This window comes from Mirounga leonina, unplaced genomic scaffold (genome assembly GCF_011800145.1).
Source record: "Mirounga leonina isolate KUSES-001 unplaced genomic scaffold, KU_Mleo_1.0 Mir_174, whole genome shotgun sequence".
Classification (NCBI taxonomy): domain Eukaryota; kingdom Metazoa; phylum Chordata; class Mammalia; order Carnivora; family Phocidae; genus Mirounga; species Mirounga leonina.
Genome location: NW_023270451.1, coordinates 78,376,058 through 78,390,889, shown reverse-complemented (window position 1 = coordinate 78,390,889; position 14,832 = coordinate 78,376,058). Strand labels below are relative to the sequence as shown.

Sequence of the window (14,832 nt, the reverse complement as noted above, 5' to 3'; positions counted from 1 at the left end):
CTTTTTTTTAAACATTGGGCTATTTCTGAACCTCAATTTCTTACCTGTTAAATGGAGTCAATTATGCTTAATTTTTTAGGGTTCTTTTGGTAAATAGAGATCATGTATTAAAAGAATCACTTAATAAATTATTCCAGTGATCTCCCTTATCCAGAAACTAGTTCTGCTTAATCAGGAACAAGATCTGTAGGTAATATTGCTGAGCCTAGGAAGTAACACTGATTTAGATTTTCACAGTCAAAGCAATATAAAAACTAAAACAAAAACAAAATCAAACAAAATAGTAACAACACTCTATTTCTTTTATTCTTTCACTGCCCCAAACATTATTCGTACAGGAATGAGCAAGGCAGTATTTTAGTTGCTATTTTAGCCTATTTTGCTGACAAACCTGGTATAAGTTGGTGATTTATAAAGATCAACCTAAAATATATGGAGATAACAACCCACCTATTGTGCAGAGTCAATATTAGTAATGTTTTCTCCACAACTAGTTAGTTCAAAAGGAAAATGAAATGAAGAGTAGTTGGCATTTATTGAGCACTTTCTATGTGGCTCTTCTAGAGACTCTATATGGATAAATCCCTTTAATTCCCATCACAACCCTATGAGGGAAGTATATTCCCCTTGTTTTATAGATGAGAAACTGCAGACTCATAGAGGTAACTCACCCAGAACCACATAACTGGTGTGTGGAATTCAAACCTAAACAGCCTCACCCTAGAATCTCACTCTTAACTATTATTCTGTACTGCTAGGAGTTATCTTCAAGAATGAGGATTACCTTCAGTGCAGAGGGGCCCATCCTCAAAACTTACCCCACTGGGGGTTGTGTCCCTGGCAAACAGGGACCAGGTCTTCCACTTCATATCATGCCGGTACTGTTGGTGCACCTGTTCTCCCAGACCGTACACGTTAGCACTGGGCAGTCGGGTGGAGAGCTGCAGGAACTGATCGGCAAACAGGAGGGGTCCAATGCCTGAGTCCAGCCTAGACTCCAATGCAAAACGCAAGGACAAGTGGGCAAGTAGAGTGGAGAGGACACAATCTTTTAGAAAAATGTCCCTTACATTTTAATGACTCCTATCCCTTGCTTTAACTGGCCCCATTTGCCATCTGGTGATGTTTTCCCATGGACACCAAGAGATCAGGGCTTTTTCCCTTAGATACTCTACTACATGGCCAAAATACTATTCTTACGTTATAATAGATGTTCCGTAAATAGTTACTGGTGGATATGTGGTTAGATGAATGGAGGAAAGGGAAAAATAAGGCGGAAAAAATGATCACACAGTAATAAAAATGAAAGAAAAAAGGACCCAGCCCAGTGCCTGGCCCATAATAATGCTTAGTAATAACCACAACAACAACAAAAGAAGAAGCAGGAGGAGGAGGAGGAAAGAGGAAGGCAGAAGAAAGTATACATTTGGAGAGTCTGGTCACCAACAGTGGGCTCAAAACCTTCAGGAGCATTGTTGCAATGCATGCACCCTTCCTTAGGCTTGCAGACCTCCCTCCCCCATGCCCTTCCTACTCAGATCCCCAGACAGGTTTTCAAAACTTACAGAACACGATTATTACTTCTTCTGATCACTTTGATGCTAAATGGCTGTTTGGAGACCATAACTTCATAGGTCAAGGGAGAAGCAGCAACTCCTTTGAAGGGTCGCACATGTTCATGAGGTACTTCGTACCTGTCCTTGCTCTGGTCAGTTAGCTGCCCAGGACATGAAGGGAAAGAAAGCCAAAATGAAAACTCCTCAGTATTTCCAAAATGGAAACCTCCCTACCAACAGCAGTGCTTCCCAATGACTAGGCTCATGGTACTGAACTCAGGCACTGATCCAGATGGCATGATGTCCAAGGTAGACATATCCATTATATTACCAAATTCAAATGTTTAACACTTGGACAGAAGTTAGTTTTTTGGTATAAATAGACATTGTAAGTCTACAGAGATGAACTAGCTCTAGAATTTTCAAAGCTGTGATCATTCTTTTTCTTTCCCCTCCTGACTACATTTCACATGGTATCAGGGACAAATAAATAAAAGCCAAATTTCACCAGTTGACTCTATAATCTATATTCAGGAAATTATCACACTGAAGGAAGGCTACAGACGCCTTCAACAGATAGGTACTAAGTAAGAATAATGTCCGTAGAGAAAAACGCCTGTTAGCAACATTGTCAATCTTGAAGTAACTGCAGCCATCAGGTAGAGAACGAGCACTTTTCAAAAATATTTTTAAAGAATAAACAAACCACAACCTTAAAGTGGAAACGATTGGACGTCTGGTATTCTGCTGTGAGAAGGACATTGTTGACATCATTTCCAAATAAGGATGGAGAAGGCAACCTTTTCAACTGGGCTGTGAATCCTAGTATGTAGAGGGAAAAAGGTTTATATAGCTGGCTGTGTAAACTCGCAAGAAGTAGCCATATTTATGTCAAAGGGGCTGTGAAAAGCCTTTATTTCTCAAAAGAAGGGAAGAGATAGATGTCTACCCATCATTTGTTACTTTGGGCCAGATTGTAAAGCTAGGCACTGTCACTACCTTACCCATGCTTCTCGCTTACAAAATCAGCTTGAAACCTCCCCCAAAAGGCTTAATTCTCATTCCATCAGTCCATCAGCCATTCTGCATTAACCACATACCCTTTACACTCTTAGACATTGATATATATATATACACACATACACACACACATACACACACACACACATATATACATTGTTCCTCCTCAGTTATTTTCATTTTACATTACAGGTGATCATATATGCTGATGCCATCTCCCATTTTCTGTGATAAGCCAGGTGAGAATTGAGACCGTATTAGAAAAGACCATCAGGCCAAGACCCTTGGAGGGCAGCATGCCTCTTCCTTTATGCTAAGAGCTTCCCCAAAGTAGTCACCCTCTATTATCTCCCAGAATGTTCATTATTAACCTCTGCATCTTGGGGTGGGAGAAAGAAGAGGAGACATTTAGTCCATGAACACTGACATTGACTAGCTAACTTTCATAAAAATGTTTATGAAATTGGAATTGTTTCCATATCATCAAAATCACATTGTATTAGAGTTGTAAGTAGTCTCAGAGGTTACTAAGTTCAAATCCTTCTCTTTGAAAGTTAGAAACTTGGGGACCAAAGACATCACGATGTTTGTACAAGGTTACCAAGGGACATAAAGTAGAGCCAGGAATAGACCATGTGTCCTAACTCCCAAGACTGGATTTTTTTCCTTGATGCCAAAATAGATCCTAGCCCTGGCTGAAGAACAGTGCCCACCTTCTGTACTAGGTGGTGGCGTGTGATACTGTGCAGGCCACTAAGGCCTTCCTCTGCAGCCAACAGAGGGTCTGGAGCCCCCACCTCATTGTCTGGCTTACCTGCATTTGTTTTGACAAGGTCACCCTCCATTTGATAACCATGACTTTTAGAATAGTAGCACCAGGGCACACTTATGGTCCCCTGAGGTCTCCAGCAGCACCCACGCTGATCACATGTGGCCTGAAATAAGAGATTAGTCAAATAATTCCATTTATTTGTAGAACATTATTATTTAAAAATATATTTTGAGCTTGTGGTATCATTAACCCCATTTTATGATATTTAGAGAAACTGTGCTTTATCCCAGTCAATGCACAGCTTGTACTCAAAACTAATTTTTCTGCCCTATGTCCTACCCTGTTATTGTTATTTTATAATAATATAGGGACTGCAATGCAGTCCCATATCTGCCATCACAATAAAACTGGTAACTTTATTTAAATATCCTAAACTACAATATAGTTATATCACCAGTAACTTAAAATTACAAATGCAGCTTCACTTATATTGGTCTGGGTATTTTTAAAAAAAAAAAAAAAAAAAAAAGGACTTTGCTTTATTCAGAGGCTTTGAAATCAGGTCAGTTTTGACTTTCAAATATGTCTATTATGTGTGTATGTGTGATGTATATGTGATAGATACATACATATATATGCAGTCTCTCAACTTCTCCCAGCGCAGAAATTGTTCCTTGAAACCCAAAGAAATTCTAATTTTTAGTTAAGAAAGTTGCCCGCTTTATACCACAATTAACGACAGAATCGAGTGGAGATTAAAATGAACACAATCCCTTTCTCACATCAACTAATTTATTTGAGGGGGGCACCAGGGTAACTACAAAAAAGTACAAAGAAACCTCTTCCTCTTGAGTGTGGACTAGACCTAGTGACTTGTAGCGAACAGAATAAAGCAAAAATAATGGGATGTTGCTTCTAAGATTAGAGTACAGAAAGATTATGTCTCCTGTCTGGCTTGCTCCCTTTCCCTTGCTCTACTAGAGCCCATGGCAAGGGACTAAGGGAGGTCTCTCGCCAGTGGCCTTCCAGGAACTGAGACTCTCATCCAACAATCCTGGAGGATCTCGATCCTGCTGACAATCATACGAATGAGCCTAAAAGGGATCATGCACAGTCCCAGCAGATGCCTTGATTGCAGTTTTCTAAAATACTTTGAGCCAAAATATACAGCTATATCAAAGCCAGATTTGTGACCATAAAAATATGTGAAAAAATTATGTTTGTTGTGTTAAGCCATGAAGTTTTGGGATAATCTGTCACAAAGCAATAAATAACTACTACATCCTACTACATATTTTAGAGATGAAGAACCTGAGACAGGCAGAAGTTCACAGAGGTGACATGATGGGCCAAATGTTACTCAGTTAGCTATTGGGAAGGCAAGCACCAAAACTTAGTTCTCTTGCTATCCACTGTCTTTTTTCTATACTCTGGGTTGAGTTTCAGTTAAGCACATTTTCAGGAGGACATGGCCTTGCTTTGCAAATGATAAGACAAAAAAAAAAAAAATGGCTTAGGTATATGAACAATTGGATCTAAACACATGCTTATTTTTATGTGAATACTAATCTAAGGATGGAAAACTGTGTCCATCTGTGGACGACATGGCTGTGGGATCGGGCTGCACTGGGAAATCCACTTCAATCAACAGGTTTTGGGGGTTTTTTCCCTTCAAAACCCACTCAGATGAAACCTCAGTACATCAGGCAAAGAGAAAGGTGCTAAAAAAGGTGTTAAACAGATGGTTTCTGCATACTGCTCAGAGCTTAATAATTTCTTCATTGAACTGGAAGGGGCAAAGATCAAAGAGTGGCCAAAGCAGCCAGAAAAGTGAATAGTCTCTGTTGGCCAACTTGAAAATACCAGGTCCTGCAGTGGCCCTAAGCAGTCACGAGGAGTGGAAAGAGAAGCGTGGTGCACATAAACAGGAGAATAAAAAGATGTGAAACCTAGGAAAATCGCTGTAGAGAAAAGCTGTACAAAATGATGATGTGAACAGGATTGAAGGTGCATAAAGAGAAGAATTGGACCCAAGACACAAATGTCCCTTTAAGTTCAGGTAACAATTTAAATTTAAGAGGAACTGCTGAAATAACATAGCATGAGTTCCAATACAGTATTAAAAACTCAGGGGAAAAAAATCCTCAATACAAAAAAACTAAGGAAAGAAGACACGGATATGGGGATGGGGTGGGGGGCAGGTAGGGAGCAGCATATAACGAAACAGAACATATGGGAAACACAAAATGAGACCTTAGAAAAAAATTTATCATGTCAATTATCACATGTCATCTGCCAATACTTTAGAGGTCACTATTCTAAAATCGTGGGAAGCACAGAGTTTAGTAGAGCTCCTGGCTCATGCTCAGAAGGCATTGATTTAATGGACAGATTGACCTGAGCACCCTGCCTCATTTCACTGACAAAGATTTGATAGTCCGCAAGGAAACAAGACTTAGCGATCAAATCACAGAGTTTTTCAGGAGCAGAGCCAGAACTAGAACCTGGTACTGGGGCTCCCCTAACACTCTGCTGCCCAAGGGCTACACTACCAGTTCAAGGCACAGAGCATAAACTTAAGTGGGTACGCAGGACCTGATAGCTCACCGCTCCTCCCAGCACTGTATCACGGCTCTTAACTAATGCTGTGTAAACACAGAGTAATTTTGAAGGTGGGGACTCATAATGATCTTTGCAAAATGCAATCTGCTTGCTGATATTCATAAAACTTGACCCATTAAACACTTATTGATAAGAAAACGGAATTTGCAAAAATATATCACAAGCCAATAAGTAAATAATAATTACCAAGTATGTCTGCTATAAAATATGACAAAATTTTCTGAATAAGAAATATGGTAACTTCTCAAATATCATCATAAAGATCATCATTAGTACTATTGTTAACCACAGAAAGGACTTACTGTAAACTGTTCTCAGCTTACCTATTCTACAAGTTATTTAGGACATGCAGGTTTATTTTAAGCATGTAAACCTGCTCTCCCTTGTTTATATAATACATTCTTTTATTACTATTATGTTCAGTCAGCCAACATACAATACATTCCAATCCTGACAATCAATGAGTTTAAAATTACTGTCTACCAGCTCTTTCCTGAGCTGGGTATCTGGAATTGACTAAATCTTTCTGCTCCCAGCCATCAGTGGGATCTTTCAACTCTGGGGTTGTGGGTAAAAGGTTCTGGGATTGTGGGTAGAAGGCCTCACAAGGAAGTAGAAACTGATAACGCTCTTTCAGAATGGATAGGTTTTGGATAAGTATAGAGAGTTGTCTCTAAAATCTGTATGGGAGAATGGCCTATGTGCAGCTTGAGAGGCACAAAGGTTAAATAGGGTCTAAGATGACAGACTGAGTATTTGAACTTGACCCAATAAACAGTGATGAAGGCTATAAGTACTCAAGCTGGGTAGCGATACAATGAAAGTAAGATGTTCAAGAAGGCAGTTTCAATCCTGTGTGTAATGGAACAGGCAGGGAGAGATGGAATTCAGAAGAGGCACTGGGAATCTGTGGGAATAAGCCACCTGTGAGGTGGTGAAGGGCCAGCATGACCATGGTGAGAAGGGAAATGAAGTGCTTATTCTGGGAAACATTGTTAAGGAAAATGTTTAAAATACATGAAATATTGGCCAAAGGGCTTGAAGGGAAGAGGCAGGCAAGAGTTCTGCTGTTTCTGCCACTGAGATGAGAAGCATAACAGAAGTACAAACAGAATCTGTTGGTTGAGGAGGAAAAGCAGATTTGATGAGGAGTGACAAGTTGAGGCGAGGTGATCATGGGACACCCAAGTGAGATGCCCTGCAACCAGCTGCAAGCCTAAAACTAAAGATCAGGCTAGAGATTTTGATAACTGAGTCATCCTTTTTTTTTTTCCCTGAGACTCATGGAAGAGACTCTTGGAGCTCATTCTCTCCCAAGATGTCTCTCAAGAGTATTCCATGTGGCTTTACAGATTCATAGGATTCCCTCCCATTATTAGGAGTTAAAAACAATGGGATCTACTCAAAGAATTATCTGAAGGGAAATTTATACTGTTAGTTCTTTATAAGTAACCTTGGAGGAGAGGAAGAGATAGGAGTGATAAAATGGTACGGCAGTGGCCTCAACACTGGAACATTCCACTAGCCTGGTATCATATTCATAATTTCTTCCCACTTCTCTACTCCACACAGCCATCTATGTCTCTTTAACATGTACATTATATAAATACATCATTATCCATAGACTCAGCCTCTCAGCAACAGTCTGGAACAGCATATAGCACACAGGATATTTAAAACATGCACCAAAATGCCTAAGATATACCTTCTATGAAAAAACAGGCCATTGAAAGTACTCCCAGCGCATATCTCTCTGGCTGAGCTAAAGAGGAGCAGGCTAAGGGATGAATGCCAAGGGTCATAAATTAATTCGGTTGGTACAACATATAAAAAAAAGCAAAGTTCATTTACTGAACTATAATCTTGATACCACAATAAAACCCCAAAGAAACATTACTGATGCAATAATGACATCTGAACTTCAATAGTCAGTATCAAGATGGGGCGTTGTAGGAGAACGAACAGACTGAGGATGCATTAGTCTTCTAGCTGGGCTTCTAAGCAATGGGGTTCCTAGCACACTTTGACAGGGGCAAGGGAATGGGTGTGGATCAACTTTCTGCAAATCTACATCCTGCCAAACATCCTGCTTGGGTGCAGGATATCTAGACCACAACTTCCCTTTCCTATCAACAAAGCAGCACATTAATGGTCCTCTCTCATCAAGCTCTAATTTACCTTACCTCCTCAGGCATTATCTTCTCTCTGACACCCACCCTGTATCTTGGCCATATGGGACCATTTGATACGTCATGTGTGTGCCCCACAATTTCCTCACCCATCACTTCATTTATAGACCTCTTCTATTTTGAATTCACTACTCAGCTGGACTTCAGTTGATGGTCAAGAAATACCGCTGTAAATACCCAGATGTCTGCACTATCTTTAATCTGGTATTTTTATCTTCTTCCTTCCAAAACATGGCTCTTAAAACTTTGTCCTTATTTTAAATAATGTTTTATGCATGTGTATTACTTTTCATTGTAGATCCTAGATAGCCTTTGGAAATCACGAAAGGAGAAAGGGAGACAGAGAAAAGGCAAGAAACAGAGGCAGTAACAGAGTCAGAGAGAACTAGTAACCAAGTAGTGTTGCCAGATAAAAGACAAATCCATTTTTAGTAGAAGTAAGTCCCAAATCTTGCATGGGACATTCTTATGCTAAAAATGTATTCATGATTTATCTGAAATTCATATTTAATTTAATCTGTCAACCCAAAGGAATTTTCTCACTCTTCCTCTCCCAAAGCTGCAATGACACACAAACATGGATCCAGGATTCATTTGCCTGAGCCACAAAGAGCTGCAATGCAAACAGTTCTCCAGGAGTTATAAACAGAAAACAAACAAAACAACAGAAATTGACAACAACAACAAAAACTATCCAACAGCATAAACTTTTAAATGGAAACAGGATCCGTAATTCAAACCTTTGTTGGTGGCTGGTCAGGGATGCAGTTTATCCGTTCCACTTCACTTACTACTGGGCACGTAGCAGGATCAGGGGTGGTACTTGCTGTCCCAGGATCGGGGGTAACTGTTGCCCCAGGATCTGGGACAATCCCAAAACAAACATAAAATGACCATCAGACAGATCTAATATCACAAGCATTTAACATGATTGTCATAGTTCTCAACACCTCCAAGTATATGAAGTCAACTACTGATTGGGATTCACTTTAGAAAGCCTCATTAGTTCTTGCTGACTGTACTTACCTCTGTATATACTGAATCATCTCCTTCCACCACCAGCAAGGAGTTTGGCTCCACCATTAGATCAAAAGGTCACCACCAAGGTAAGAACCAAATCTACTTTCTCTAGTCCAGAGGTCAGCAAACTATAGCTCGTGGACCAACTCAGGTCACAGCCTGATTTTTAAATCAAGTATTGCTGGAACACAGCCACACCCACTTTTTAATGTATTATCCATAGCTGTTTTTGTGCTACAATGGCAAAATTAATTAGTTATGACAGAGACCATATGACCTGCCAAATCTGAAGTATCAAGTACCTGGTCCTTTACAGAAAAGTTTGCAGACTACTCTGATCCTTTACTTCCACCCCCAGCAGCTGGTTCACAATATGTTTGTGCACAGAACATGGGTGGTGTATGTTTTCTCAGTTGCAGTTGTTCCATCAACAGGCTTTCCCTCAACAAGGAACACTTCTGAGTGATGACATTCTTATGTAAATATAAAGTCTCATATGACAAAAATGTAAAGGAAGGCCACCAATCTAAAAATTGGCAGTTAGGATCTGCCCAAAGGCCTTGATTCAGATTTTAAAATCAGTCACATGAAAGACACATTTATTGCATTCTAAAATAAGGAAGTGAAATTTCTTTAAGTCACTCTGCAGTAAGTTAATAAGGACATTAAGACAGAACAATGAGGCTTTTAATTCGTTTCATTTCTGTTCCAATTCAAAAGTGGTGGATTGAGAGAGCTCCATATTTGTGCCACTTTCTGCATAAGGGTTTTAGTTCCATCTTCAAAGTCATGGAATTTTAAGAGTTAAACCATCTTTGAGATTATTTGATCTAACTCCCCGCAAAAGTAAAAATTGTCAGGGCTGGACAGAGGGAATGGGAGCAGAGAAGTCTTCTAGCCACAGACTGACCCTTCATCGCTTGGTTCATAGAAACTGTTCCTAGATGAACCAGGTAAGAAATCAGAGATAACTCAACACAATCCAGCCCCTCTTTCAGAATAAGACAGTTCAATAAACGTTTAATTAAATAACTCTGGTAGTTGTTACTTTTTTTTTAAGATTTTTTATTTTTTATTTGACAGAGAGAGAGAGAGCACAAGCAGGGGGAGCAGCAGGCAGAGGGAGAGGGAGAAACGGGCTCCATGCTCAGCAGGAAGCCTGATGTGGGGCTCGATCTCAGGACCCTGGGACCATGACGTGAGCCGAAGGCAAACGTCCAACCGTCTGAGCTACCCAGGTGCCCCTAGTTGTTACTTTTTAAAGAATCAGAACTTTGGCCTAAAATACTTTGATTATATACTTATTCGATTGCCTTGCATATAAGGGGTAATTGGTTAATAAAGGTTAATAATATTGTTAATGAAATGAGAATTATTGAATGCAATTCAGCAAATTTATTTCAAGGGTCAGTTGTGGAATCCTGCACTGTGCTAACTGGGAAATAAAAGTATCAGCTTAGGCCTACAGTGACTACCTAGTGAGCTGTCAAGTTCCAGTCAGGGGTTCACAGACACACATGTAATTCTCCCCTCCCCCATACACACACGCACTCACAACAATGGACAAGAGAACATCACGTCCCTGCCACTTATGCGGTTTCTGCTCTGGGAAGAGCAACACATGGAGGGTGAACATCAGAGTTCCTTGTTACCTTGTGATTCCAAAGAATCTTTAGCTGAAAGCACAAACAGAGGAATGGTGATGATAAACACCATAAACAGAAGAACACTGAGCATAAGCTCCAAAGTCGTGAAATCTTTCAACTTCTTTCTTGCCATCTGCAAATAAAGGAAAACAATTTTAGATTTGAGTTTTATTTAATTTATAGCTAGTAATTTTTGAATGGACAAGCTCAAATGTCACATAAGTAAAATGAATAACTAACAATCCTTCATGTACATACCCATCAGCTGGATTAAAAAATTATCAACTCATGACCAATCTCATTTTTTCTTTATTCTACTTACTTCTCTCCCTAACCTTGGATTATTTTGAAGCAAATCTCAGATACCTTTTCATCTGAAAATATCGAAGTATCGGTGCACCTGACTGGCTCAGTCGGTACAGCAGGTGACTCTTGATCTCAGGATTGTGAGTTTGAGTCCCACGATGTAGATGTAGAGAGATTACTTTATTCTTTTTATTTAAATTCAATTATTCAACATATAGTACTTCATTAGTTTCAGATGCAGTGTTCAATAATTTACCAGTTGCATATAACACCCAGTGTTCATCATATCATGTGCCCTCATTAATGCCCATCACCCAGTTACCCCATCCTCCCACCCATCTCCCCTCCAGCAACCCTCAGTTTGTTTCCTAGAGTTAAGAGTCTTTCATGGTTTTTCTCCCCTCTGATGACTCCCCATTCAGTTTTCCCTCCTTTTCCCTATGATCCTTTGTGCTGTTTCCTATATTCCCCATATGAATGAAACCACATGATAATTGTCTTTCTCTGATTGATTTATTTTACTCAACATAATACCCTCCAGTTCCATCATGTCAACGTAAATGGTAGGTATTCATCCTTTCCGATGGCTGAGTAATATTTCATAGTATATATATACCACATGTTATACTTAAAAAATTTTTTTAATATTTCAGTATTAAAAAAGTAAACTTCATGAAAGCCAAACAAAATATTGTTAGAATAGCAAAAATATTTTAAAATAATTCCTTAATCATCAAATATCTAGTCAATGTTGAAATTTCTCTTATTGTCTGATAAATATTTTATAATTTGTTCTACTTTTATCAGGATGCAAGCAAGATTTATATATTATAATTGGTTTGTGTCTGTTAAGCTTTTGTTGTTGTTGTTGTTTAGAGAGAGAGAGCCCAGAGTGGGAGGAGGGGCAGAGAGAGAATAGAGAGAGAATCTTAAGCAGGCTCCATGCCCAGCACGGAGCCCAAGAGGGGGCTCAGTCTCACAACTCTGAGATCATGACCTGAGCCAAAATCAAGAGTTGGATATTTAACTGACTGAGCCACTTACCCCTGGCTCAGGCACCCCTGTTAAGCTTTTTTTAATCAATAGATTTGTTCTGTAGATCTCCCCATAATCTGGATTTTGTCAATTGCATCTGTGGATATACTTACATGTTTCTCTACCCTTATGTTTCCTGTAAATTTAATGATCAGATCTAGAGTTTTGACAGATGCAGGTTTGATGTGTATAGTTGGTATACAGTCTTCCAGCAGAAGACACTTAAAATATGGCAGGCATTCTCCTTTTTTCATATTAATAGCCATTGGTGAGCATTTCTTAGGTCCATTATTCCATTAGTTGTGACAGTGATACTGTAATTCTACCATTCTTTATATGCTGGATGAAATATTACTATAGAGAGAAATTTCCCCTCATCTATTATTTGGATCATAAAGGTACAGTTCATATAGGAGAGGTAGGATAAATGTTTGACTCTATTTTCTGGGTTTCAAAATAAGGAGTTGTTGCCCTAGCATCCTCCAAAGAGGTCCAGTGAGAATATCTGTACAATATCTTTGTGAAGTTATGATTTAAACACATCTTATCTGTTCTAATCCATTGATATTATTATTATTATTAATGCTCATTTTGCCTTATCTGTACTTGCGGGAGTCTCTTCAAGTTGGTTCCTGGTAGTCTTTGATAGTTTCCTCGCTCTCTGTTATAACATGATAACCTAGGCTCATTTTGCACATTTCCTGCCTCCAGTCTCAAATCAAACATCTCTAAGGAGGCTTTGTTTTTTTCAGTGGGAAAAATATTTAGAAACCACAGTTTCAATGAGATCTGGTGAATTCTACAACTAAAGGTACCTGATGAATACCAACCGGTTACCTTTGGAGTCCCAGGGAGAATTGCCAATTTAAAAAAAAAATACAGGGCGCCTGGGTGGCTCAGTTGGTTAAGCGACTGCCTTTGGCTCAGGTCATGATCCTGGAGTCCCGGGATCGAGTCCCGCATCCGGCTCCCTGCTCGGCGGGGAGCCTGCTTCTCCCTCTCCCGCTCCCCCCTTTGTGCTCTTTCTCTCTCTCACTTTCTCTCTCAAATAAATAAATAAAATCTTTAAAAAAAAATAAAAAAAAAATACAGAAATAACACATTTGCCTAAGTTAGAATTGTTATAAATCCTAGCTGGGGATTAAAATATTTTGCCAAGAAGTTTAAATCAGATGTTCAGCAGTCATCTGCTGTCTCAACCTAAGTGAATCCAAATCTCTGGGGTTAAGGCTTGGATATCTGAATTTTTTTTTAATTTTATTTTATTATGTTATGTTAATCACCATACATTACATCATTAGTTTTTGATGTAGTGTTCCATGATTCATTGTTTGCGTATAACACCCAGTGCTTCATTCAATACGTGCCCTCTTTAATACCCATCACCAGGCTAACCCATCCCCCCACCCCACCCCCTCTAGAACCCTCAGTTTGTTTCTCAGAGTACATAGTCTCTCATGGTTCGTCTCCCCCCTCCAATTTCAACCCCTTCATTTAGCTTAATGATGCCACCATCATTTTCTTTGTGCTCTATGATGGGGAAAATGTTGGGAAGAACTCTACAATGCTTCAGTGGATGCCCCCTGGCAAGTGCTCTAAATGAGTATTTGCTGATTTGGAAGCAAGACTGACTGGAAACACCATCATGATATGCTCTGTGTCACAGATGCACTTCAGGGAACCTGGTCCTCTTTCCCGAGGAGTATGAGAGAGATGAAACAGGAAATAGTATGCCTTCATCCCAGCAATCTCACCAGTAATCACAGGAGTCCAAGTGAGAAAAAGAAAAAGAAAAAAATTTGATATAAAAAATAATATAAATTAGAACACAGTTATTTATTTTACAAAAGGATCCAAGTCAAGATTTCTTTTAATCAACCATTTTTGAAGTATGAAGGAGAGGTAATCAATATCTCTAGGGTTTGGTTTGGTTTTTTTCAGAATCCACTTTCTGGAAAACAGTGTTCTTCACAGCCTCTTTATTAAGCCCAACCATAGCTAAACACTGGTTCACATCCCTCAGCTGTTCTGCCTTCCCCTACTCCTAGCTCAAGGCCCAGTGGTCTCTCTGAGCAGAACTGCCCCCAACTCCACTACAGACCCCTGTGAGATAGTCTCTGCTCTGCTATACCCAGCACAATAGTCATGTCTGTTTTTCTTTTTCCATTTTGTTACAGACTCATTTCATTTGGTACATCTTTATAAGACTGTCAATGGAAGTTTAAAAAAGAAAACAGGTGAAGTCCTATGATCTGTCTCCCATCTTGAACCTTTCTGGATAGGTTTTAAAAGTTCCCCAGATGACTTTGATATTCAGTTCCCTCATTCCTATTTGAAAATCGTTTTGGGAATTTTGAGTTCATCAGTGGATTTAATAATATTGCATGACACTATCCTGTAGGGTGGGAATGGAAATGGCAGGTGTAAATTGAGGACAGTGAAAAATAGGACAAATACTAAGTAGGAGACAGTAACAACTAAAACCAAATAACATATTTGGAAGGAGTAGTAGTGGATGGGCGGCCCCTTGTGAAATTATCAAGCCCATCAAAGAACCCCTCTCAGCACCTCCAGTATGTCAACATACCCTCTGTACTCCCAGCTCATTTGTGGTCAAGTGGATAAGTTTTTTAAGGCTTTTTCCCAAAAGGCGTATCTACTTCCAT

The 14,832-nt window shown here is 39.4% G+C and overlaps 1 protein-coding gene across 1 annotated transcript in view; it reads right to left on the bottom strand.

Annotated features, from left to right (window-relative positions):
* MGAM (maltase-glucoamylase) overlaps positions 1–14,832 on the bottom strand; it is a 187,124-nt gene that overhangs the window by 54,888 nt on the left and 117,404 nt on the right. The window contains exons 6-11 of the mRNA XM_035021254.1: positions 10,832–10,958; positions 8,900–9,021; positions 3,391–3,511; positions 2,269–2,378; positions 1,566–1,717; positions 819–990 (exon numbers count right to left, since the gene is read on the bottom strand). Of these exons, the coding sequence (XP_034877145.1) occupies positions 819–990; positions 1,566–1,717; positions 2,269–2,378; positions 3,391–3,511; positions 8,900–9,021; positions 10,832–10,958 (804 nt within the window). The remainder of the gene's footprint in view (positions 1–818; positions 991–1,565; positions 1,718–2,268; positions 2,379–3,390; positions 3,512–8,899; positions 9,022–10,831; positions 10,959–14,832) is intronic.